The sequence below is a fragment of the Mchenga conophoros genome, linkage group LG12, assembly GCF_057382185.1.
Source record: "Mchenga conophoros isolate Kocher_MC1m ecotype Shallow Benthic linkage group LG12, M_conophoros_male_GT1.1, whole genome shotgun sequence".
Classification (NCBI taxonomy): Eukaryota; Metazoa; Chordata; class Actinopteri; order Cichliformes; family Cichlidae; genus Mchenga; species Mchenga conophoros.
Window position 1 is genome coordinate 22,711,463 of NC_140537.1, and position 24,807 is coordinate 22,736,269.

General features: G+C 40.1%; 3 protein-coding genes across 3 annotated transcripts in view; all 3 read right to left on the minus strand.

The window, feature by feature from the left end:
• The window catches only part of pdlim5a (PDZ and LIM domain 5a), a 92,339-nt gene extending 87,130 nt beyond the window's left edge, over positions 1–5,209 (minus strand). The window contains exon 1 of the mRNA XM_085294566.1: positions 5,154–5,209. The gene's annotated coding sequence lies outside the window, so the exon portion shown is untranslated. The remainder of the gene's footprint in view (positions 1–5,153) is intronic.
• Positions 5,210–5,432: 223 nt separating this feature from the next.
• On the minus strand, positions 5,433–15,666 carry opn4xb (opsin 4xb). Its single transcript, XM_085294577.1, has 9 exons — positions 14,772–15,666; positions 12,934–13,067; positions 12,611–12,814; positions 12,307–12,478; positions 11,219–11,380; positions 10,224–10,331; positions 9,909–10,080; positions 9,533–9,676; positions 5,433–9,365 (listed from the first exon to the last, which is right to left on the minus strand). Exons 1-9 carry the CDS (start codon positions 14,936–14,938, stop codon positions 8,958–8,960), a joined length of 1,671 nt encoding a protein of 556 aa, XP_085150703.1. The 5' UTR covers positions 14,939–15,666; the 3' UTR covers positions 5,433–8,957.
• A 2,647-nt stretch (positions 15,667–18,313) lies between these two features.
• Positions 18,314–21,313, minus strand: LOC146562640 (putative defense protein Hdd11). Its single transcript, XM_085294578.1, has 5 exons — positions 21,067–21,313; positions 20,475–20,587; positions 19,975–20,084; positions 19,116–19,180; positions 18,314–19,028 (listed from the first exon to the last, which is right to left on the minus strand). The coding sequence occupies exons 1-5, from the start codon at positions 21,257–21,259 to the stop codon at positions 18,919–18,921; spliced, it is 591 nt and encodes a 196-aa protein (XP_085150704.1). The 5' UTR covers positions 21,260–21,313; the 3' UTR covers positions 18,314–18,918.
• Between the last annotated feature and the right edge of the window lie 3,494 nt (positions 21,314–24,807).

The window sequence follows — 24,807 nt, forward strand, 5'->3', positions numbered from 1 at the left end:
CAGCCTGAACTCTTATGAGCTTATTGTGAAAAGCCTGTATCATCGGTCTAAAGCGAGTCACTGTTTAGAACTGATTACATTCACAGTGGAAAATATTCCTCCCTTCTGACCAGACAGACAGAAATAGACAAACAAACGCACTGGGATTCAGAAAGCTCAGCCAAAATGATTGTCCACCCGAGGAAAGATAAACTGAGAGGAATCAGGCATGAACACACAGGTCCACGCACACACTTTCCCTCTCTCGCTCTCTCAGACCGCAAATGTGCACGCAGAACTCCTTAATGCCTGGGTCAAGTCTGGGTCAATAAAAGAGAGGCATTTAAAAGCCAAGTGTAATGTTGCCTCAGGGACACCAATTTCAAACAGACCACGCACCACTTAAGATTTTTGGGATCAGCTGCTCTTGATTACTCTGGCCACCTCCTGTTCTGAGGTAGAGTGATGGACACTACGATTTGTGCCGCATCACGCTCGGGCATACATTTCCATTTTTGCACATGAATCAAACATAATGGCCAGTTTCGTATGACGTTTAATGAGGACGTTTATGCGCCTCTGAAAATAAACCTTCAGCTTTCCTTCAAGCTGATGATACCCTCACAGCTGGTAAGACTGTCAGCTGAACCAAATCAAGTAGGGTTTTTTTTTTTCTTTTTCTTCAAATACTGTTCTAAATAAAAACAGCTTACCTTTACAGAAATAAGTTTCTTTAAACTGGAAAAACATATGGGAACATCTCAGAAAATAAAGAAAGAATAATACAACTTTTAAGCGACACTATTTCCACATTTGTAATTGAAATTAGCTTTAAAGTATAATTAATGTCTGCCAACACATATTTTTTTAATAATTTCCTCTTATTTAGACATCAGATACTTCATGGCTGTTAGGTGTGGCTGTGTGCAGGCAGGAATAGGACCCAAGGTGCAGACTCTGGAGACAGACGTGAACTCAAAAAGGCTTTAATGCTGAACGCAACATGACATAACTAGAAAAACTCAAAATAAATTTACACCGGTGGACAGGCAAAACACACAGCAAAATAAACGGTAGATCGCGACACAGACACTAAGAAACACAGGGCTTAAATACACAGAGGGAGCAATCAGGAAATGAGTAACAGGAGGGAAACACAGCTGGGGCAAATCAGAACTGACGAGACCAAAGAAGCGTAAACTGAACACACTGAGAAAAGACGGAGACCTTCAAAGTAAAACAGGAAACACATAACACAGACTGAACAAAGACACAGACTCACATGCAGGCACTACAAAGGGAACAGAGACGTGGGAACAGGGCAGACACAAACACTGACTGAACACGGGGATATAGGAACTTAAGATACACATAGACGCGAACTAGACAAGGGGATGCAGGTGATAGGGGAGACAGAGCAACTAAAGACGACAGAGACATAAGCCATAAGACGGAACTCAAAGAAACCAAAAACTAGGAAGTATAAATAATATCAAAAACTCAAAAACCCTGGGTCGACGACCCAGGCATCCTAACAGTACCCCCCCCCCCTTAAGGGCTGGCTTCCAGACAGCCCAAACCAAAACATCAAAACCAAAAACAACCCAACCAGGGTGGGCGGCGGGGGAAACAGGATGGAGGGCTCGAAACAAATGAAACACATTGAGCCAGAAACAAAAAAAAAAAAAAAAAAAAAAAAAAAAGAGTGCAAACACTGGAGCCCGGAAAGCAACAGAACAAAAAACAGGCTCATGACAGGCGCAGGCAGCCAGGAAAAACAGTTCACAAAAAGTTCAGGGGGCCGGCCCGGAGGCTGACAGCACAATAGTCCAAACCCGGGCAGTTCAGGGGGGCGGCCCGGAGGCTGACGGCCCAAGAGCCCAGAAAACAGTTCAGGAGGCCGGCCAGGCAGAAGGCGCCGGTGGCGACAGAGCAGATCAGGAGGCCGGCCGGGCGGGAGGCAGCGACGGCGACCGAGCAGGTCAGGAGGCCGGCCGGGCGGGAGGCACTGGTGGCGGAGTAGTTCAGGGGGCCGTCCATGACGGCGGCGTAGTTCAGAGGGCTGTCCAAGACGGCAACGACGTCCAGTCATCGGCCGGACAGAACGTGCAGGATGAGCAGGCCGGACAGGACGAGCGGGCCGTGCAGGACGAGCAGGCCGGGCGGGACGTGCAGGCCGGACGGGACGTGCAGGAACAAACAGCATGAAGACCTCAGAAGCAGACGAAGCTGAACACTCGGAGGCCGGACCTCGGGCCCTCCAGCGGAGACACGTGGCCGAACGGGCTCCTCGGGCCCTCCAGCGGAGACACGTGGCCGAACGGGCTCCTCGGGCCCTCCAGCGGAGACACGTGGCCGAACGGGCTCCTCGGGCCCTCCAGCGGAGACACGTGGCCGAACGGGCTCCTCGGGCCCTCCAGCGGAGACACGTGGCCGAACGGGCTCCTCGGGCCCTCCAGCGGAGACACGTGGCCGAACGGGCTCCTCGGGCCCTCCAGCGGAGACACGTGGCCGAACGGGCTCCTCGGGCCCTCCAGCGGAGACACGTGGCCGAACGGGCTCCTCGGACCCTCCAGCGGAGACAGGAGGCTGAACGGGCCCCTCGGACCCTCCAGCAGAACCAGTTTGCAGAACAGATGAAGTGGGTGTGATGTCAGAATGTCCAGAGTCAAAATGCTCAACAGTTCTGTTGTGGCGGCAGCCAGAACGCCGTTTCCTTCGGGATGAGGAAACAGGAACCGGTGGAGAAAAAGAGACCTCCTCCTCATCCTCTGACCACATGGCTGCCAGGAAAAAGGCAGGTGAACGAGAACCCAGCTGGTGTGGGGAGGGAGAGGAAGTCCGTGGCAGTGGTGAAACAGAAGGAAAGTGTGTGTAGTCCTGGAGTAACGGTGGGGAAGATGTAGAGAGAGAGAGAGCAAGCTCACCAGCCTTGACTTGCTCTCTCCAGGCAGTAATGGTGTCGTCCACTTAGTGTCCTTAGCAAACTGGCTAAGCCGGGGGTTAAACCGAATGATGGCCTCCACCGCACTCAGCCCCACTGCCATGGTCCTTAAATCAGGGGACTGGGCGATGCGGTCAAGCAGGCTCACCATCCGCTCCATCTCAGTGTTGTACTCCGAGGAAAAAGTGTCTGCGGGGTCCATGTTCTGGTCGCGATCTTCTGTTAGGTGTGGCTGTGTGCAGGCAGGAATAGGACCCAAGGTGCAGACTCCGGAGACAGACGTGAACTCAAAAAGGCTTTAATGCTGAACGCAACATGACATAACTAGAAAAACTCAAAATAAACTTACACCGGTGGACAGGCAAAACACACAGCAAAATAAACAGTAGATCGCGACACAGACACTAAGAAACACAGGGCTAAAATACACAGAGGGAACAATCAGGAAATGAGTAACAGGAGGGAAACACAGCTGGGGCAAATCAGAACTGACGAGACCAAAGAAGCGTAAACTGAACACACTGAGAAAAGACGGAGACCTTCAAAGTAAAACAGGAAACACATAACACAGACTGAACAAAGACACAGACTCACATGCAGGCACTACAAAGGGAACAGAGACGTGGGAACAGGGCAGACACAAACACTGACTGAACACGGGGATATAGGAACTTAAGATACACATAGACGCGAACTAGACAAGGGGATGCAGGTGATAGGGGAGACAGAGCAACTAAAGACGACAGAGACATAAGCCATAAGACGGAACTCAAAGAAACCAAAAACTAGGAAGTATAAATAATATCAAAAACTCAAAAACCCTGGGTCGACGACCCAGGCATCCTAACAATGGCAGTATTTACAATAAGCACAAAGAAATACGAAAGGTCATCACAGCTTGAACCATTGCAGTATCTCCTCTAATATGTGTGAATTGTAATAGAGAAATACTTGAGCATGATATTTCCATCCCACGGTGTCAAAGGTTTTGTGATTTGACAGCTCGTCAGTCTTTCATGATGGAGTTGTCTTGTTCAGACAGCCTTCATGATATCATGACCTCAATGTCATGACACAGGTCTTGGTGGATAAAATGAATTATGGATGAGTGATGCGCTTTCTACCACATTTAGGCAGCTATGCATCCATAACTCCAGAAGCACACACAAGACCCAGAAATGCACATACACACACATACACACACACACACACACACACACACACACACACACACACACACACACACACACACGCACGCATGCACTGCATATTTGGTGCACTGAGTAGACTTTCCAGTGCTTTACTTCCTTCCTCTCTAGTAGACAGCAGCTGTTCTGTGTTGACTGCAGTGAAAGAGGGAAGAAATAAACACAGGATACAAAGAAAAAGAAGCAAAGGAGGGCAGATAAGGTTACACGGAGATGGCAAAAGCTGAAGAACTTAAAGCCACACTATCGTTTAAATGAATCAAAACCCGTATTTAATATTCAGGATGTAGTTGTTTGTAACTTTGCAATGATCCCTCAGACTTTTACACTATGGAAGTGAAGACATTTGTGGAAAATGAAGACATATTTGGCTGGCCCTGACTTTAGGTAATTCCTGCCAAGGGTTAAGATTGGTTAAGGTTGGGATGTGCTTTCTGTTAGAGCAGACCTTCACAATAAGAGAAGTAAATATTAGTCTGTGCAGCTTTAGGCTTGCCATCCCTGCCCATATATCTGTGACCAGAGGCAGAGCTTTAGAAGGAGCAAGGAGCAGGGTCTCTAGGGAAGATCAAAGCATCTGCTCCATTCAGCACACACCAAAGCACCACCAAACATCAATACTGCATCCCCCCTCCCCTAGCCAGCATACACATACTACACCTTCCTCCTTATGTTTCTTGCAATCATGCCCGGGATTCACTTTCTGGTATTCTTAGGACAGCACAAATTAAACAGCTATAGTGTGCCATTTTAAAAATACATCACATAAGCAAATTACCACAACACCATGGAGACAGAAAAACAGTGCGTGGCCACCTCATCTCATGTCCTGAAACGTGACACAACTGAAAATATGTTATTTTCAGTTGTGTCATATTTTCCTCAATATGTGTCCAGCAAATAAGAACAACAAAACTTAGGATTCAATAAAACTAAATAGGCCTCATATACAAAGATAAATAAATAAATACCATCAGCACAAAAGGCATTCACAGTTTACTAAACAGGTGTTCATGGCTCACCCTGTGGCTGGAAAGTCTTTCGCCCCTGCTGGAAGTCTGTGCTCCGTCCAGTGTGCTGCTGCAGGCCAGTTTTCCGTGTGTTTGACATCTCATTGTGTGAGGTAGGTCCCAATGGAGCGACGTCATGACGCAGTCAGCCGGACAGTTGGTTCAGGAGGCGTGAAATTCATGCCTCCTAATTGCAAAGCTCGTTTTCACACGCACACATGCTTTTACTCGGTCACACTTGTTCACTTATTTAAGAAGCAACTAGCAAGACTGTGTTAAGCTCCGTTTTAATAGAAACTTTAGACACATGAAGATAAATTGATTATTGTGGTAAATTAATCATTCATTACCTTAATTATGTGAACCACAATGAGGGGTAAAAAAAAAAAAACCTGCCAGTTCGTACTCGTTCGTACTCGCGTGCAACCACACTCTGTCAGTGACTTGGGTTTGTGGTAGAGGCTAAAGGAAGTGCGCATCCACACTCCTAAAGGTATGACATAAACCAGAGACCACTTGTGCTTGTTAACCAGTTATATTGTCGCTGTCTTCTCGCACTGTACGCGCTTACGTTTTTTTTCCATGATGATGTCATCTTTCTGTGTGTCTTTCTCTGAAATATGAACACAGTCACACACAGGCCGAGACACACCTGTCAGCAGGTATGATGATAAAACACATTTACAGTCACACAGTTTGACTGGGTCCTTCCCTACAATTAAATCTCTTGGAAACAGTATCAGTATGTAGGATGGCATGGTAACAGGCTAATCAAACTCAGGTGTCCTACCCTTTGGGATGACAGGTATACTTGAAGCAGTTAACACATTTTATTTGTGACTGAGTTAATAACAAGTCTTGCATTTGTTTTATGCTTCTTTCTAAGGATGTGGAAAAATGAAAACTCCGAACCAAAAGCCAACATAGATTATTTGTCTGCTTCCCTCCGGTGGTTGTGTGCTGTCATTACACATAATTCATGTAACAGAAACATTGTTTTTTTTGTACTGATGAACACTCAGCAAAATATGAACACACTATGTACAGTACTGTTTGTTGAGTGATCCACCCTCCATTTCTTTATATTCTGCTTCCAAGGAGCCAGACTTTTCCATATTTTATGTGATCTTAAGTAATAGTCCTCTTACAATTCTGAAGGCTTTTAAAATTTCTCCTAGCTCCTTTTGCATTCATTGTCAGGAATCCATTTTTAAGGAAATAAAAGGTCAATAAAAGGCTGAAGTATGCCTAACTGTAACAGATCCATTTATTCTATTACACTCTGTCTTAAAACCTCCACAACAATCAGGATATTTTATTTAGTTTTCCACTGTACACATTCACAGGTCAGTGTGCAAGCTGTAGACTCTGTGTAATCATTACATGTTGTGTCAGTAAGAGCCCAGTATACCCTGGTTGGGTTACATACAACAGACGGTGAAGTGTTTTGTCACAAAAAAGCAGTTTAAGTAGAGGTTCAACACAGGTTTAATAACTTTATCTACGTGATTTGGTGAATCCAAACACTTTACGAACCGTAAAAGTGCCATAACACTCCCTACCACGACTCTCTTTAACTGTTCACAAATAATAAGACAATAAATACAAATTTTGCAGATGTTATTACAGTAGCACAAAATTAATAGAAAGTGGTAAATAAAATAGCTGAGTTGAGGCATGAAACACACATTATATTATAGTGTTAATAGTTCAAAATACATATTCAACATTATTGTGGGTAAATAAAAAAAGAAGAAGTAATGCTAAAAAGTAAACAAACGCTACTCATTAGAGGGTGTGGTGATGATGCTTTGTTTGCATGATTTCATTTAATTTTGTGTGATTTTTGTCACCACTGGCATAAAAACTGGCACAAAAATTCAAGTGTATTTTAACACATACAATACATTTTGTGGTTCCAAACCAGGCTGAAAAAATACTTTCTTCTTAAAAGCTCAAGGGCATTAAGAGTGCGGTGGATGGGGATCGCTTTCTGTTGTTAGCTGTCAAACTAATATGATAGGAAGTGACACACAGACACATGGAAAAGAATCTCTGAAAATTCAGAGAATTGTTAGCCTGAGTGTCTGTGTCAGATATAACTCTCAATGCTTAATGAATGCTTAATAACAGTGTAGTTAACAACATGTACAATACTTCCCTTCATGTCATCTGGCACTTTCATTTGTTTCAAATCATTTTTAAAGGTAGAACTGTACATATTAGCAGAGCAGAAATAAATTCTGCATTTATTATTATGGTGTAATGTAAAAAAGAAAAAAAACCCACAATAACACAATAACACAAGTGACCTTCAGTGAGATATTGGTGCAGGTGTTTATCTGCGTTTTTCTGCTTGTCCAGATGAGAGCTGCAGCACAAACGTCAGTGTACATTCAGGCTCAACATCAGAACATTTTTTTTACCTTCCTACCGCCACACACTCCTTCTCTAATGAAATGTTAAACTCTGTGGACTTTATAGGCAAACTAAAAGAGATTAAAGTGTTTCATTGATTCAAGTGTTTCTTTCTTGTGTTTCTTTCTTCCTGTCAGACACTGGCAATCAATGATAGTTTATTTGCCATTAAACCTGCTGAAGAAGAAGAAATTTGTCCTTCAAAGGTGTCTTAAAGGGCTGTCATTGAAAGTAGTTTATGATTTGGATGATCGTCAATATTAGTTTTCTGCCTACTAATTCAGGTGTTTTGACTAACACTAAGCTTAGACCAGCTGTTACAGATAATCATCATCACCAGATGCATCAGCTTAAATATATACTCTTTTTATATTGATTCAAATATAAGTGCTTCTCCAGCATGTCCTCATTTTTTTCAAAACAGTTCTATAATTACAAAACCAAAAGATGCACAAGCATCAAATGGCAAAATATACATAAAGCAGCCGTCATATACTTACGTCACATAAATCATGTACTCTCTCTGAGAAATGACGTGTGCCTAAATACTGTATTTAAACATGTATAGAAATATTGCGCCGACAAAATGTTAAAAATGTCATTGTTGTATGAGACACATTTGACCCAGTTTCAGTATTTGAATAATAAAAATGACCTCATTTCACTCTGTTCCAGTGAAAAAGCTCAAGCGGTCCATATGACCTAACGGATTAGTGTTACAACACAAGATGTTGTGCTGTTAAATTCTTTGTGGTAATAAAAGCCAAAAAGAAAACCTACTAAAAACGACTTATTTTGTTCATGTGTGCTGCTTTTCCAAAGCGGACATATAATCAGTGCTCTTGATTTGCTGCCTTGTTGGTTTACATTTTTACACATATTGCCTCGTCCTGAGGAAAGAGGAGGAGGGAACTATTCCTAACGCTTCTCTTCAGTGGCCAGAAGAGAATCAATGATGTTGGCGTAAAGAATGAATTCTGTTTCAGTTCAAAAGTTTGCATCACAGCTGCATGGACCTTTGCTTCAATAGATAAACTTAAATTCAGCCTGTCAAGCTTTAGCCCCAAGCTCTTGAAAATATGTAGTTGCACTTGTCATTTTTGAAAAATCTAATAAAAGCTTGCTGCCCCTTAGGGGTCCTTTGTCCGTGCCAAACTCTGACGAACACTGCACACTGCATACCAGAATCAGCTTATTGTTTCATTTGCCATACAAGTTTTCCTTGTAGAGTCAATTAGTCAATAGAGGGGAGTAGAGGGGCACGCATACATGTAAGAGCTGAATAACTTCTTATGTCTATAGCCAATATGAATGTTGGCCTGTAGCAAAAAGTTTGATGTATATTTTTTTTATTAATCCGGAAACATCCAGTGGAAGTGTAATCAGTAGTCCAGTTGGTCAAGAAAGTAGTTCAAGTGCCTCAAAAACTTCTGATGAAAAGTTTAGGGTGACAAAAACATTGTTCTCCATTGACTCAATGCTGTCTTCTAAGGAGACACTGTCTTGGTTAATGAGGCTGCTTTCAGTGGTGGGACTGATGACGATGATGCGAGGAACACCCTGGGGTGATCTGGGGCCTGTGGGTGGCATTTTTCCAAAATTCAGGCAATCAAAAGAATCGCTCTTGTGGCTGTTCATCCTATCGCAGATTCTTCCTTTCTCGCCACAGGCATCTGAAATCGCACTGGTCAGACTGTGGCTGCGCCTCCTGGTAAGAACTAGGAGGGGGAGAGCGGCGATGGTCAGAGAACTGGAAACCAGCTCGTGATCACAGGCCCTTGATGGTTCACTCATGACAGACGGATGCTGGGAGTGTCAAAAAGTAAACACATACATGAGAAAATCACCTTCAGATCATGGATGTGTGATGTTTTACTACATGCGGGCAAGTAGTGTAAATCGTAGATGAATAAAAGATAACATTGTGAGTTTTCAGATTCACACTTTCACATTTTTCTGCAGTGTTTCCTCACCTTCTCTGCTGTGTGGGTTTTGGTTGTCTTCCGGTCTAACTGTTTTTTACAGGACCTCTTACAGGACTGACTGCGTGATGATATGCTTCTGAAGGAATCGCCTGACCTCCTGCCCAGAGGCTCCATCTCCACATCCCTCAATAACTGCAAGCAAAAAATAATAATAATTAAACTGAGGAAGTTTAGTAGATGCCAAACATTATTCAAAGCTAATATTAGTGCAATTTCCACCTGCATCTTGCTAAGATTATTAATACTTCAAATTTATTAGAATTCATTTTAGATAAGCAGAGAGAGAGATTCAACATAAGAGAAATCTTGTTTGTTCGGGCATTTTAAACAACAGCCAGATAAAATCTACTCTAACCTAACTTACCACGTCAGAGAGGTTGGAGGAGGCAGTAATAAAGTGGGTCCTTGATGCTGACGACTGTCTGCTGATGATTGAGTCTCTGAAAGAGGACTCGCTGATGGAGGATGAGATGCATTCTTTTCGAGGAGTGGGAGACAGAAACCACAGGCAGGGAAATTTCTCTACCAGTGCCATCCTGTACAGTGCAGAACAATGCACTCATTTAGACTCCAGCTTGCTACATGTTGGTAGCATTTCTTCCAAAATAATACATTGGCACTGCACAACCCAAGGGGCTTATATGAAACTTTAAAATGAAATTACCGAATCATTATTTACCTGTATTTGTTGTGTATGATAGCATAGATGATAGGATTGTAGATAGTGGAGGCTTTTGCTATTATTGCAGGGACTGTCTTGGAGTATGGCGACAAGATGTTGGCATGGCTGGTTCAGACAAAACAGCAGCGTTTTAAAAAGATGGTTTCGTTTGTTGATGACATCACAGAATCAGAAATGACCGCTGCAAAGATCCAGTTTCTCTTTCGTGTTTTGTAACATAATTAAGGGACATATTTGGTTAGAGATTAACGAACATGTGCCAGCTGCTAAAGAGGGTCGCTTAAGTCCATCTGATCATCTTTGCTTGCGCGCGTGCATGTGTGTGTGCACAAGTGTGACTACCTTTCCACTGAATGAGCAGAATGTGATTTCAAAGTTACATAACTAATTGTATGTCCCAGGGTAGACATGTGGTTTACTGAATGTTGTGATAAGCACAGGGCATATGAGCAACTTCACTGTCTGTTGTATGTAACCCAACCAGGGAATACTGGCCTCTTATTGACACAACATTATGTAATGATAAAAATCCAACCACAGAATATAATGAGGCAAACATCATTGAATTATACTGAAGCTTTGTTTTGTGATTGCTTATGTGAAGAAATGCCTGAACGTTATATATGGAGAAGATTAATAATTCAGAATAATATTTGCCCAGTTATTAAAATCTTGTGCTTAAAACTGCTCCCATATAGCACACCACCACTGCGTCTCTAGTGAAGTGTTACTTGTTCCCGTTCACCATGTTGTAGATAAGTACATCTGATAGTGAGAGCAGTGAATGTGCCCAATATCATTTTCTCACCAACCATTTTTTACATTATGATGAAGGCCATAACAAAAACAGGCAGTTGTAAACCTGACTTTTTCTGATTTTTCTGACAGGTATGCTTTCAAATGAACAATCTACAAATGCATGAATCTGTTATGTACATTACCAAGGGATAAAAGTACACAATCATCAATATTAACAGATAAAATAATCTTACCCAGACCAAGAAATTAGTGTGACGCAGGCATATGGAGACCAGGAGAGGACGTAGACCACAATTACGACAAAGGCAATTTTTGCCATTTTCCACTCGCTCCTAATAGATTTCTGCTGGATGAGAGTGGATTTTCTCACCTGAGTCCCCAAACGTTCTAGTTCCCTGTAAATAGAGCAGGATGGACAGCGTGGTAAATATATTCATACTATATAGTTCTTCTTTTTAACTTTACATGGCTACTGCTCCATGCTCAATATTATTGCAGAAGATCTTTTAGGAATATCTGCACTGAGGAAAAGACTACAGTATCACATAAATAACCTCAGTTTTCTTTGGGGATGTAACTCTCTCTTTAAGTATTACTACAGTCATCTGAAAGTGCTATTGTTACCACAAATTATAAGTAATAAGCATTTTTTTAAAACCTTCTGATTAATTTCTGAACACAAAATACCTATTTTCTACATTTGTGTTGATAGTGTCTTTAAAAAAATTGCCCACTCAATACACATGCCTTTCTCCCTGAAGCATGAAGTTCACTGCACCTGCTGCTTAGATGGAAATAGCCCTTGGTCATTCCAGGTCAATAACACAAGCAATTGTTATGTTTAAAAACACAATGGATGCCTCTTTTGAACTAAAAGGAGGTAGATAATGAGGTAAAACATGTGTTTTGAATCCAAATTAACTGTCCTCCAACACTACAGTGTGTAAGACTGAGGTTATCTTGAAGTATTTCCACATTTTATTGAAAACACGGTTGTATCTTATCATAAATTCCTTTTCTGAGTATCTTTCCAGCTTAGGTGGAGGAGCAGTGCACTATATGCTTTAGGAATAGGCTTGTGCATTTACAAACACAAGATATAATAATAAGATACAAAATACTAAGTGTATCAGGAGCACACGCAACATCAGAATTCACCAAAGAACTCATAAGAACATAATAATTAAACTAAAAGAAGTAAGTAGTTCATGCACAGTTAGTCCCTGCATTGTTTTTTCTCTGTAAGACTGGATGTTGCACAGAATCTAATATTATAAATATACAAGCACGCAGCATATTAAACACACAAGATCTGTAATACCTCCCAGTTTTCCTTATAGACAGACACATTAGAAGATAGCAGTAAAGGATGATTCCCAGTGGGATAAAGAAGACAAAACAGCACAGCATCATTGTGTAGCTCCTATTGGCTGTCGTGTACGTAACATAATCCCACGTACAAGATGTCATGAGGCCCTCTGGGATATAGGAGCCTAGAAGTGAAAATAAAATATGTCAAAATCACAGAAAGCAGTAGTTTTCAGTAATCATAATAAAATAGTTAAACACTAGTCTGGACTTGTGTTTACTAGAAGTAAAAAGACATGCAGTTTGAGGAGACTCACTCCAGCCAACTAGAGGCGCTAGACTCCATGCCAAAGAGTAAAGCCAGACCACGAGAATGGCAAGAGTGGTTCTTCTTTTCGATCTCCAGTGGATGGCCCTCAGAGGCTTGGTGATAACTAGATAGCGTTCAATCGAGATGGCCAGCAGGTTTATCATTGAGGAAATGCCAAACAGGGCACCACAGAATGCATACATCTTACATCCTGCAAGAAACAGCACATCGACAACCTGAATGTAAAAATTTGTAAACAAAAATATGACTTTAACACACACACACACACACACACTTCACTTTGTATCAGAACACAAAGGAGACAATTACCCATCTCTCCAAATACCCATTCCTTGTAGAGGCAGTTGATGAAGAAGATGGGGGACTGCGTAAAAGCCATGAGGAAGTCGCTGACTGCCAAGTTCATGATTAAGTAGTTTGGCAAGTTACGAAGTTTCTTGCTGCTGCAAAGCACACAAACATACAGAATGTATGGAAAATCGTATGTTATACAGCACAGTGGCATTAAAAATGACAACATTAATCATTCTGAGGCTTTCTCGCAGTGATCAGAAAGCTAAAATAAAGTCCTCAAATACAGCAGTCATCTTTGAGACTGTTTAATGTGTTTTGATTAGTATAATCCCTCAGATGACTAAAATGACAATAATTTTGTAATTTCATCGTCTAATTATTATACATATATACTCATTTTTGAAAAACACTGTTTGAGTCATACTTAAAATTAAATCAATGCAGATTCTTTTGGTTCAAATGGTATTTGAATCCAATTTCTGCAACTGCAAGTCCACATTTTAACTGGTTAAATTCTCTTTCAAAGGTCAACTTAGAAGAGGTGCAGGATGAGGATCTCACCAAACCATAGGAAATTCAATATCCTGAATTATTTTTGTTTATTTATTTATATTTTTGGCAGGTCCAAAACACTGAAAACATTTGCCTACTCCACATGTATTTCCTTTGCATGTAAAGCTCAATATAATATAATTAAATAATTTTACGGTTTAATGGTCAATATTGATCAGAGACAAGCTCTTTGTTAAACTATTCGACCATGTGTGAACTGGTATACTTGTATTCAAGCTTGATTACCCAGGATATTGACCTGCTGTCTTCTTCCGTCACAGCTTTTTGTTCCTGTTTATCCTGAATTTAACTTTTTTCCTGCAGTTTTAATGAAACGTATTCCACCCAATTTGTTTGAGTCGATGCCTTTGCAAACAATACTGTATTATTGAAGAATATTGAACGTGTGCGTGAATATTATAAAGCATTTCCCCAAAAATCAGCATATTGATTGCGATTTCATTCAAGCTCTAGGTGTGTGTTTGTGTGTGTGGGTGTGCGAGTTGTGTGTTTCCTGGAACCCATAACATCATGCGCATTTCTGATTCACTAAACACAAATTATGAGAGCAACACAATGGAAAATCCATCTAATCTGTCTGTGATGATGGACAGAGGAGTATGAAAGCTTGTGACAATCCCCAGAACAGCAGCACCACTCACACACACTGACCCAGTTTTTGAGTACCATTTAACTTAAATGGTACTCTGAATTACACAACACATAACACATTCTTCCATCCTTGACTTCTAAAAGAAAGTTTACAGTTGTGATGTTACGAGACTGATCCATCAGTGGCATGCAACCTTAACAGGTGTCATTTACTTTTGACTTGTTGCATTACATGGCAGTAAATGGTATTACATAGCAGTGTGGATTTCATGGTTGACTTGAACTCCATGGTACATTGGATTCTAATTTCAATGCCATGTATATTTATGCAACCATTAATCTATTTTCAGGTATTTGTGCACGCAGCATTTAATTATTGATTTTTCAAAAAACATTTTTTAATTTGATGCTACTTAGCTAAGATTACCTTCTGGACACTGTGATGCAAAGATTACTTTTACTTGTAATCACTAACTTGTTTGATGCACTGTCAAAACCCCTTAACCTTTATTGTTTTGCTTCATAAGTACAGATAAAGAAACAAAGAGTATAGTATAATAGAGTTCATACGAGAGATCATCACATCTTGCACACTGTAAATGGTAAAAGCTCAGATTATCTACAAAAAAAGGGATATGCACAATTATTAAAAACAAAAATCTAAATAAACAAGCCAGTTTTATACCTACCTGTAGAAGGCAAACATAACCAGAGAGTTTCCAGTGATGCCCAGTGCCCCAATGATGAAGACAAATGAAGCCACAATGTAGTGAACATGATCAGGCACGTCCACCTTGTTGAAGAAGCTTCTCTGGCTGTGTGCTTTCTCTGGCTCCATGCTCTCAGTGGACCACATGGTTCAAACACCTCATCAGAACTGTCAGTCTGGCGGGCTGGGCTACATCTACTAGTTTGTAACTAACTTGACTTTGCTCATGCTGAACATCCATAGTTGTAGCATGTGCACAAAATGAAACACCGGAGAAGTATACAGAGGTTTGATTAATTTTAACTTTGCTGCATGTTTTCAACACCTCCCATTGTATACGAAGCACTAAATCAGAGGAAGTAGGTGATCCCCACTTTGTGAAATGCTGAATCTAACTAAGTGCATATGATTCGTTTAGGAGAGAAAGCTGGAAGAGCTGCACAGTATGATACAGTTACACTACCAATCTGGAAAGATTTACAAAAAAATATCTGCAATAAAATATAAAGCACTGAAAATATAACACCTCCTCTTCTACTTCTTTGTCCAGTGGTATATGATGCAAGGTGTCCATATCCTTTCAGATGTTGTCTCCAAATGTACTTTCTGTTATTTACTGCAGGTCTGCTTCAAAATTGTGTCTTTCACCTGTTGTATCCAAGTATTTCCTGTTGTTGTAGCAAGCTGCCGATATTCTTGTTAAATCCCACAGTTGTTTTGCTTTCAGTGTTAGCCTGCAGCGTCTTCAGCCTTCGCACCAGCTGTCCACCAAGATCTGAATCAGTAGCCTGTCTCTCATTATCTTGTGAACTAGTGACTTCTAACCTCTCATCTCTCTCTAAATGTGCCTCTCCCTCACTGTCCCATGGAGCTTTGTGTTGCTCTCTCAACCTTTCCCTTGTCATACTCTCTCTCTCTCTCTCTCTCCCTCTCTCTCTCTCTCTCTCTCTCTCTCTCTCTCTCTCTCTCTCTCTCTCTCTCTCTGCTCTTTCTCACATGCCCTACCCGTCCTGAATGTAATATGGCCCAGCCCTGAGCGCTATCCCTTTAACCACCAGCTTCTTACATAACAAACATGTCGAATACTTGCACCAAAAGCCATTTGAGCTCGGAAATGCATCGGACATTGCAAACTAGATGAGAGCACAGTGCATGTAACATTTCACAACCATTGATTCCAGCTAGTACTGCAAGTCATTAGAAACCATTACTATGCAGAATAGTCTATCCGTATTTAAATGCATGCGAGTAGTCACGCAAGCTCAATACTGATGTGCGTGTGTTTATCCAAATGATGCATGCTCTGCAGTGACCTCTTTGTGTGATTTTACAGAGTCTGGCATGCACAGGCTCTGTAGAATCACTCACAGAATTAAACTAATCTCCCTTGACCAATGAGCACAACATGAAGGCTATTGAAGACAAAATCACAGACCTTCAAATATTTATACCTCCAGTTAAGCTCTACAGGTTACTAATTTGAAGAAATGTTGGCAATTCATTCCAGTCATTAAACAAGGCACACTGCTACTGCTCAGTTATTGCGTATCACTGAGAAAGACTGCAGATTGTCAGCGAGAAAGTCTTAACTTCACATGGTGTTCAGTTCATCAGATCAGTTTGATGGAGCAAATAGGGACTGTGCATTCTTGAGTGCCAGAAGTACACAGGTATGAAGAGACCATCAGATGGTTATTGCTTTTTATGGTGCTGAACGTACTGCTAAAAGAAGAGGAAGGGCAAAGAGGGAGGTGAAGAATGTAGAGCTTAGACAGAGATGTCAACTAAGCCCTTACGGCAAGGGGTAGTCTTAATCTGCACTCTGTGCATGCATGTGGATCAGTGTTTGATCTGCATACAATAGGAACTTATATGTGTGTGTCTGTTGTTGTTGCGCATGCCCATGTGCCTGCATTCATATCTGGCTATATAGGCATCTATATGTATTTGTGAATACATATACTGCATGCCATGACCTAAACATGGCAGAGGTTATCAGCACGTACCGTTGTCTGCCCTCTTGACTCCACTGCTATAACATAATTGTTTGCACATCAACACAATACGGACACGCAGTTTAAAATATCTCTTACTACTACTACAATTTACTATTACTTTAGATTTACATATATTTTGTATATACTGGGTTTTGGGATTTCTGACCCCAAATAATCTGTAAACAAATACAAATAGAGACAAAATACTGGATTTTAACTGTAGATGAATAAACCTGCATACCAAACCTGCAATAAAACTGCATGTTGTGCTATTTTGAAAAGCGAAAAACTTGTTAAAAAATAAAGAAATGCTGTACAAGATACTGTACAATAAAAAGAGTAAATAGATATTTAATTAGTGGAGTGGTCTGTTAAATACACATTGAGGAGAACAAGAGAGAGAGTGAGTGAGAGAGAGAGAGAGAGAGAGAGAGAGAGAGATTCAGAACAACTATTTCAGGGCAGTTTTGGAAGATGATCTTCATAATGGCTGCTGTATATGGAGAATCTCTGTTTCAAAATACCATTTGGACAAATGACCTTGTCGTGATTGAATAATGATCAGTGGTGTGGACTATTTAGAGTGTGATCTGGACAATGGAAGACTATTGAACCAGCTGGTAGCACTGGTGCTTAATTCCTAAGCTTGTATCTCCTGTTAAAGATATAGCCAGTTTTTGGCTCAGAGGGGAAGAGACTAATTATTATTGAGTTGTGCTGACGCTCTGATCACGGCTCCAACCTCAGGCACATGAGTCAGCTGGAGTTCAATACTTCACGACATAAAGGCAAATAGGTTATGGTAGAGAGTAAAAAAGAAAAAAGCATCAGGAACAGGGTAACCATCAGGTCTATTACTCTGTCCCAGTTTTCCTGCTTAAAACATGGATACTGGGAGCTTTGACCTATTACATGATTACATACTTTTTTCTTATCTATTTATTAATTTATGTTTTTGCTGCTGGTTTCTAAATCTGAATATTAAGGATTTTTCTTCTCTACAAAGACAACTCATTTAAATGCTAATTATGTTCTAAACATAAACACAGTGCTAAACATTGTTTTTTAAATATGCATGTGATTAATCAACAGCAATATTAGAATTGTAAATGCTGATAGTGAGATGTGTGCTTCCATAGATATTATATTCAAACAGTAAATGTTATTTAACATTTAACATTTATTCACCCCAACACAGGACTGGTTCAACTACACAAATAGGAATCAATGATATCATATAAGGCTTGACATGTGAGCCGTGTGTAATGCATGTCTTAAGCCCCTTTAGTGTGCTAGCTAGCTGCTGCAGTACTGGAAATCTAAGTTATAGATCAAACCATGTGAAAAAAGCAGGTCATAACAAGCTCTTCAATGAGTGGAATGAATTTCGATCAATAACAAACCACAACAGCTGAACTCTATGCCGCTCTCTCTCTCACTCTCTCTAACACTCTGTCTTTTCCTCTTTTCATCACTCTGCTTGTATTTTTTTTCTTGCAATAAAAATAACACAACACACTTTAATGTAACATTTTATTATCTGTAATGGGTGGTTCGGTAAATATGCATACATGCAATTAGGATACACAAGATATGGGAAGAGAATCAAAGTCTAGTGACAGAAAACAAAAGCAATGACAGAGTGAGCAACAAACATATATATATATATATATAGACGTGTTCGTTGAGTACAATGAGGGAATAGGCGTGAATTATACTTGCTTTAAAATTCCTTATTCAATAATAAAGTATTAATAGAAGAGGGACTGACTCAGTACAGTCATATCTTGGCATATTCATACCTTAGTCTTGAAACCCTTTAATGCATTTTTGGAGGGGTGACTTTTCTTTTATAGATTTATATTAAATGTGACAGAACACACCGAATAAAAGCTGGGAACGAGATGAAACAAGGCATTTGCAATGAAGGTATATCTATCATTTATGTCTATGACAGATAAGCCCTGTAGATATAGGTCAGTTGATATATGATCAAGCGTGGGGGCTGCATTAATATATATGAGCTACATAGCTAAAGAAAAATTCACTGAGATGTGATATGTAGCTATAGGACTGCAAAATGCTTTATTATATACATATAACAAGAAGACTGCAGTACATATTTTATATTCATGCCAGTATGTTTAAAATCAGAAAACATATCACTAAGGGAAGCAGAGGTTTGCCTTCAGCCATTCCAGCGCTGGCACCTACTGCCAGATCAAGACCGCCTGTTTTTCCTGAGAAGCAGAAGACCGATAAGGAACGAGTATCACAAACATTTATCTCTTTGCATTTATTTTGATTTGTCACCAGGCTGTACCTACCTCTGGTCAGATCCATGGACCTTATGTTAACCCAGAAGACTGTGCGTTGCTGAGCTACGGTGGCCCTGCAAAACCACAGAAGTAACACTGCAGTTGGTTTATTTCAAAAGCTTCAGTTTCTAAAGACAAACCAATACTGAACAGCCTAATATATATATATATATATATATATATATATATATATATGTGTGTGTGTGTGTGTGTCAGTAATTTGCACCAGAGGTACACTTCAACTGTGAGAGACAGAATGTGAAAAAAAATCCATGAATGTCTTCCATTTTCTGATGATTGCTCCCACAGTTGATTTTTTCACACCAAGCTGCTTGCCTATTGTAGATTCACTCTTCCCAGTCTGGTGCAGGTCTACAATGCTCTTTGGTCTTGGCCATGGCGGAGTTTGGAGTCTGACTGTTTGAGGCTGTGGACAGGTGTCTTTTATACAGATGATGAGTTCAAACAGGTGCCATTCATACAGGTAACGAGTGGGGGACAGAAAAGCTTCTTACAGAAGACGTTACAGGTCTGTGAGAGCCAGAGATTTTCCTTGTTTGAGGTGACCAAATACTTATTTTCCACCCTAATTTACGAATAAATTCTTTACAAATCCTACCATGTGGATTCATGGATTTTTTTTTCACATTCTGTCTCTCACAGTTGAAGTGTACCTCTGGTGCAAATTACTGACCTCTGTCATCATTTTAAGTGGGGGAACTTGCACAATCGGTGGCTGACTAAATACTTTTTTGCCCCACTGTATATATATATATATATATATATATATATATATATATATATATATATATATATATAGCACAATTTGGATCTACACAGAAAACCTAACAAAGTATATTTGTCTTACATGAAGTAGACAGGACCTTCACAGTTAGGCGGTATCCAGCTGTACACAGTGCTGTTGCCCTTGAGATTGGTGTTGGAGTGAGTGACAGCACCTCGAGGATTATGCGCGCACTGTGAACAATAATCGGAAATTGCTGTTAATTCTACTCTGCTGATTTATATCCATATATTCTCTTCTAATCAAATGCAGTGTTATGTCCCCAGTCACCAGTCTATCATGGGGCGAGCAGAAAAGGAGAAACAGACAACCATTCATGCTCACAATCCCATTCAATCCAATCCAGTCATCCCACAGTCCAATGTTTTTGGACTATGGGAGGACCCACACAGGCATGGGGAGAAACTCCACAGAGAAAGGCCCCAGTTGGCCAGTAGATTCAAACCTAGAACCTATCCACTGTTTCTTGGGAACAATCTTATTTATTGTACTTTTGGCATCTTTAACAACATTATGACCATTTGCAGCTCAGGTTTCAACATAGGCTTAACTGAAAAATGCACCTGAAGGAATTTAGTGTCTGGAGGAGGGCGCTTCCACGTCCCCACAGCGTTGAGGCCTCCACCTATTCGAGCTTCCAGAAGCACTCCTCTGTATTTTGGTCCAACGATGGTCACTGCAGTTAGCACAACAAAGACCTCAGCGTTTATATATATAAAATAAACAGTAGTTTATCATTTCAAATGTAATATTTAGATCAATAATGGATAATGGATAAACTCTTTATATATGTATATATAAAAAAAAAAAACATCCAGCACGCCCCTGCGGGCGGTTTATCCTTCAAGCTCGGGTCCTCTACCAGAGGCCTGGGAGCTTGAGGGTCCTGCGCAGTATCTTAGCTGTTCCCAGGACTGCACTCTTCTGGACAGAGATCTCCGATGTTATTCCCGGGATGTGCTGGAGCCACTCGCCTAGCTTGGGCGTCACCACACCTAGTGCTCCGATTACCACGGGGACCACCGTTACCTTCACCTTCCACATCCTCTCGAGCTCTTCTCTGAGCCCTTGGTATTTCTCCAGCTTCTCGTGTTGCTTCAGACTTATACAAAAAAAAAGTATGTTCATCTGTAGAAGAAGTGAAGAGCATCTTACCTGTAATGGGCTTCCCTGGCTGAAACACCCTGGCATTGGTGAGAATAGTGTAGGGTGCTGGTGAAGGCTGAGGCAGCACCCCAGAGTGACGAGGTAACATATCCTCACAGGCACCGGAGGGAGCACCGTTGGGATAGCCGTTAATAAAACAGAACATCTGGAGTATGAGCAACCCAGGCCAAAGGAGCTCCATCAGGCTGAATGAGGAGCAATCACTGTGCAAGCAAAACTATGAAGCAAGCGGTGTGTGATTATACCCTGGAAGGAGTCAGGGGATGGAGTCAGAAATACTCCCGCTGAGTCACGCAACCGAAAAAATTACATTTTCTGCAGCTATTACTTACTTAATCATGCTCTCTCTCACAAAGCTCACATGATTTCTTGAAAAGATCTTGCGATATTTCTGCAATTAAAGGCAGAAAAAATTTTCTGCTCTCAAATACACAAAACTTTTGAGTGCTTTTTTCTCTCTTTTTATCTCTGTCATTTTTATTTTTATATATATATATATACATATATATATAATTGAAATAATCATAAAGTTTGGTGGTTTATAAATAACAGTGGCACACTACTGCGCTGGTTAGTACTTAATACTTATGACAGTAGGAGAAGAGTGAAAGAGGCAAACAAGAGCATGTATGTTGATACTCTGCAGTTAGAAACCTCGTCCTACTTAGGAAACATGCCCCATACTTATTTATTTTTTTGAGGTGAGCGATTCAGAAGAAAACGGGCTAAAAGTCAAAAAACAAACAAACTCGCTCCCCAAACCCCTCAAAGCTTCACAAAGACAGCAACAGTCATGGATTTCCTTGCTTGAATTAAACCCCAATGAATATTTATAACATTTATGAGGGCCAATATTCTACCACTCAAACTGGGATAGTTTTTCATTTGTAATAATAAAAGTTTAATGTACTCTTCTATGTGTACATAAAAAAAGCGCTTTGGGTTTCACACTTTCCTGAGAACATCTTATTCCACTATATGTGCTCACTGACCTTCTCACCTGCTTAAATTTACATTTTACTTGGTCAAGATGAGCTTGTTTAATATTAATAATGAGATTAAACATTTAAAAATGTATTAATTTAAGAAGTGTTTTAGTCTAATCTCTCTTTTTTTGGCTGACTCACTTCTTGTTTAATGATAATGTTTTTTTGTTTTTTCATTTTTCACCCGACTAATGCATTGCTGATGTGTGTGTAATAAGGTATTAATGTCAAATGCAACGTTGTGCTGCAGTAGTTTAGTTAATCTTTTAACTAAACTATATAACTATTAACTATATAAATGAAATAAAATGTAAAATAAAGTTGAGTTTAATTGAATTGAATGGGTTTATAATGCTTCTAGGGTGTGATATAACTTGTTATGGTATATTCAAGTCAGTGAAATACATTCGGGTAAGGTGACCATTGTAATTACAGCATCAATAAAAAGTGATGTGCAGTGTAATCAGATAAAACCAAATTACAGCCCATCATTTATCATTCCTGTTCTCAGAACTGAATTGAATTTGGCAGCTTTAAGCTAATCGTCCACTGGTTACCTTTGACCGCACATTGTGATAAGATGCCTGAATATGATGTGGTGTCTAATGGCTTTATCTAAATTAAAGGCCTCTCTGGATACACTACAGGGTTTTATGTAAGTTTCATAAAAGAATATTGCCCTGGAAAGATTGAAGTTACAGACCTTTGACATAAAATGAGGCCAGAAGAACGGCAGTAAAAGAAAAGCAGTAAAATGCAACCTAAAATAATTTGGTACTTATGTGTCTTCTGATTTCCACCAGCGTAAAATAAATAATAATAATAATAATGGATTGCATTTTATATAGCTCTTTTTCGGGACCCCTCAAAGCGCTTTACAATACCACTATTCATTCACTCTCACAGTCATACACTGGTGAAGCCACATGCATGAAGGAAAGTCAGCTGTTGGTAAGCTTACATCCCACAGAATTTAAGCAAGAAAATGCCCCTCAGTTAGTGAGTCGAAATAAACAATGATAAGGAGACGGTCATTACAAAATCTGGATACAGCTGAGTCTATGGTAGATGCATCTAATTCTGCCATATGGGGTGTTCTAACTTTAGGCAAACCAAAACAGACAAACATATGTTGTGTTTAGCTTGTTGTATTACAGCTTAGAAAAATGGTCCAAACTGCCGTATTTTCAAAGCACAATAGAACCACATCATGGCCACACGGACGTCACATAATGGGTTGAATGTCCTGAAATGTAACGTCAAACACTGTAGTGTTGCTTGTGATTGAAAAGAACCTCCAGAAAAGGGTAATAATCACATGCTTTGAAAATACAAAAACATATTTTCTTGTGTGCACCACTCGTCTACCAAGCGTTGTGTGTATTTCTCACAGTCTTTGTTGTGGCTTCACAAGCTTTCCGCATAGATAGAGTGCGTCTAAAATTACCCATGAGTAGTTTGGTCACAGAAGTATGGTTACAACCAAGCAAGACTGTCTCTGTATGTGTATATATATATATATATATATATATATATATATATATATATATATATATATATATATATAACTCCTAATTGTTGTTGTTTTAATGTACTTTATACTAGAAACCAAATGGCAATGAAATGTTTATCTTAGAATAAGCCTCCCTTAACGTAGCAGGTGAGGCATTCTCTCCTCTAAAAAAAACCACACAGCATGTTTAACTGAACTTTTATTTACAAGGCTAGATGACACAGATCATATGAAAAACAAAAACTGAAAAGCTGCCGATTCACCTCCGTGCTCGCTGTACACATCTGTGAGCAGACTGCAGTCTGATTTCTTTCAAGACATTAAAACGATTTATTTCCCCACGTTTGAAACAGAATTGCTTCGTTGCACAGTGTAGAAGTGCTATTTTTCCCTCTTACTTTAAAACCGGATCTTGACCTGATTAGACTTTTAAGTGGTACAGAAAAAAAAGCAACATATCAATCCTGTTTGGATGTTACCTTTTGTTTTTAAAGGGTTAAATGGATTAGCAACTCAATATTTTAAGGATTTGTTTAACTATACAGCTCTCTTCTAGGTCTCTGAGGTCATTCTTTCAGCAGCTTCTCTTTAGGACATCCCGAGTGCCTACAGTGGTGATTCAAGTGTTCATTGGGGCCCTAGTCAAAAATGAACAGAAGTCCCTCCAACCAGCATTAATCACCATTATGTTATAAAATAATTTGGTACCACCAACCACAATGATTGTTCTATAAAATGAGAGTTAAAACATTATAAAACTAGCTAATTAATGTTAAATGTCAGAGTAAACAAAATAAAAAAAATGTGATGGAATTCCTAATGGAAGATTAATTATTCAAGTGGCTCTGACTATTTCAGACCAGAGTTGCAGCATTTAGTTTTTTTAGCATTGTATATTATCTGCTCCACTTAACATTGTCTCGCTTTTTTTTTAATAATCCACTTAGTTTTATTTTCTTCTTTTCACTTCCAGAATAATAACACATTTTAATCAGGTTTGTTTAAACAGAATCTTGCACCACTTGCAAGGGGAGTGAGTGGAATTTGATGGGAACACCTTACAGAGATCAGGTCACTCCCGCTGTCAGTGCAACCCACTGCTGCAGTCTTACCTTTGTCAGTGGCTTACTGGAAGCTCAGGATCCTCCAAGCAGTTGCCTACCTTCCCTGGTGGCAGGTCTTTTGCTCTTCCTGTGCAGTACTGTCTCTATTTGTAACACATATTATTGT

Bases quoted from the DNA above. Each gene is read 5' to 3' on its own strand.
- opn4xb (XM_085294577.1), bottom strand. From the start codon at position 14,938: ATGTGGTCCACTGAGAGCATGGAGCCAGAGAAAGCACACAGCCAGAGA. The intron at 12,815-12,933 runs GTAATTGTCTCC...TGTTTCTTGCAG, and splicing joins ATGGGTATTTGGAGAGATGG to GATGTAAGATGTATGCATTC. The intron at 9,677-9,908 runs GTAAGTTAGGTT...TTTTGCTTGCAG, and splicing joins CCTCCAACCTCTCTGACGTG to TTATTGAGGGATGTGGAGAT.
- LOC146562640 (XM_085294578.1), bottom strand. From the start codon at position 21,259: ATGGAGCTCCTTTGGCCTGGGTTGCTCATACTCCAGATGTTCTGTTTT. The intron at 20,085-20,474 runs GTGCATTTTTCA...TATTGTTCACAG, and splicing joins CAGACACTAAATTCCTTCAG to TGCGCGCATAATCCTCGAGG. The intron at 19,029-19,115 runs GTAGGTACAGCC...TCTGCTTCTCAG, and splicing joins GTCCATGGATCTGACCAGAG to GAAAAACAGGCGGTCTTGAT.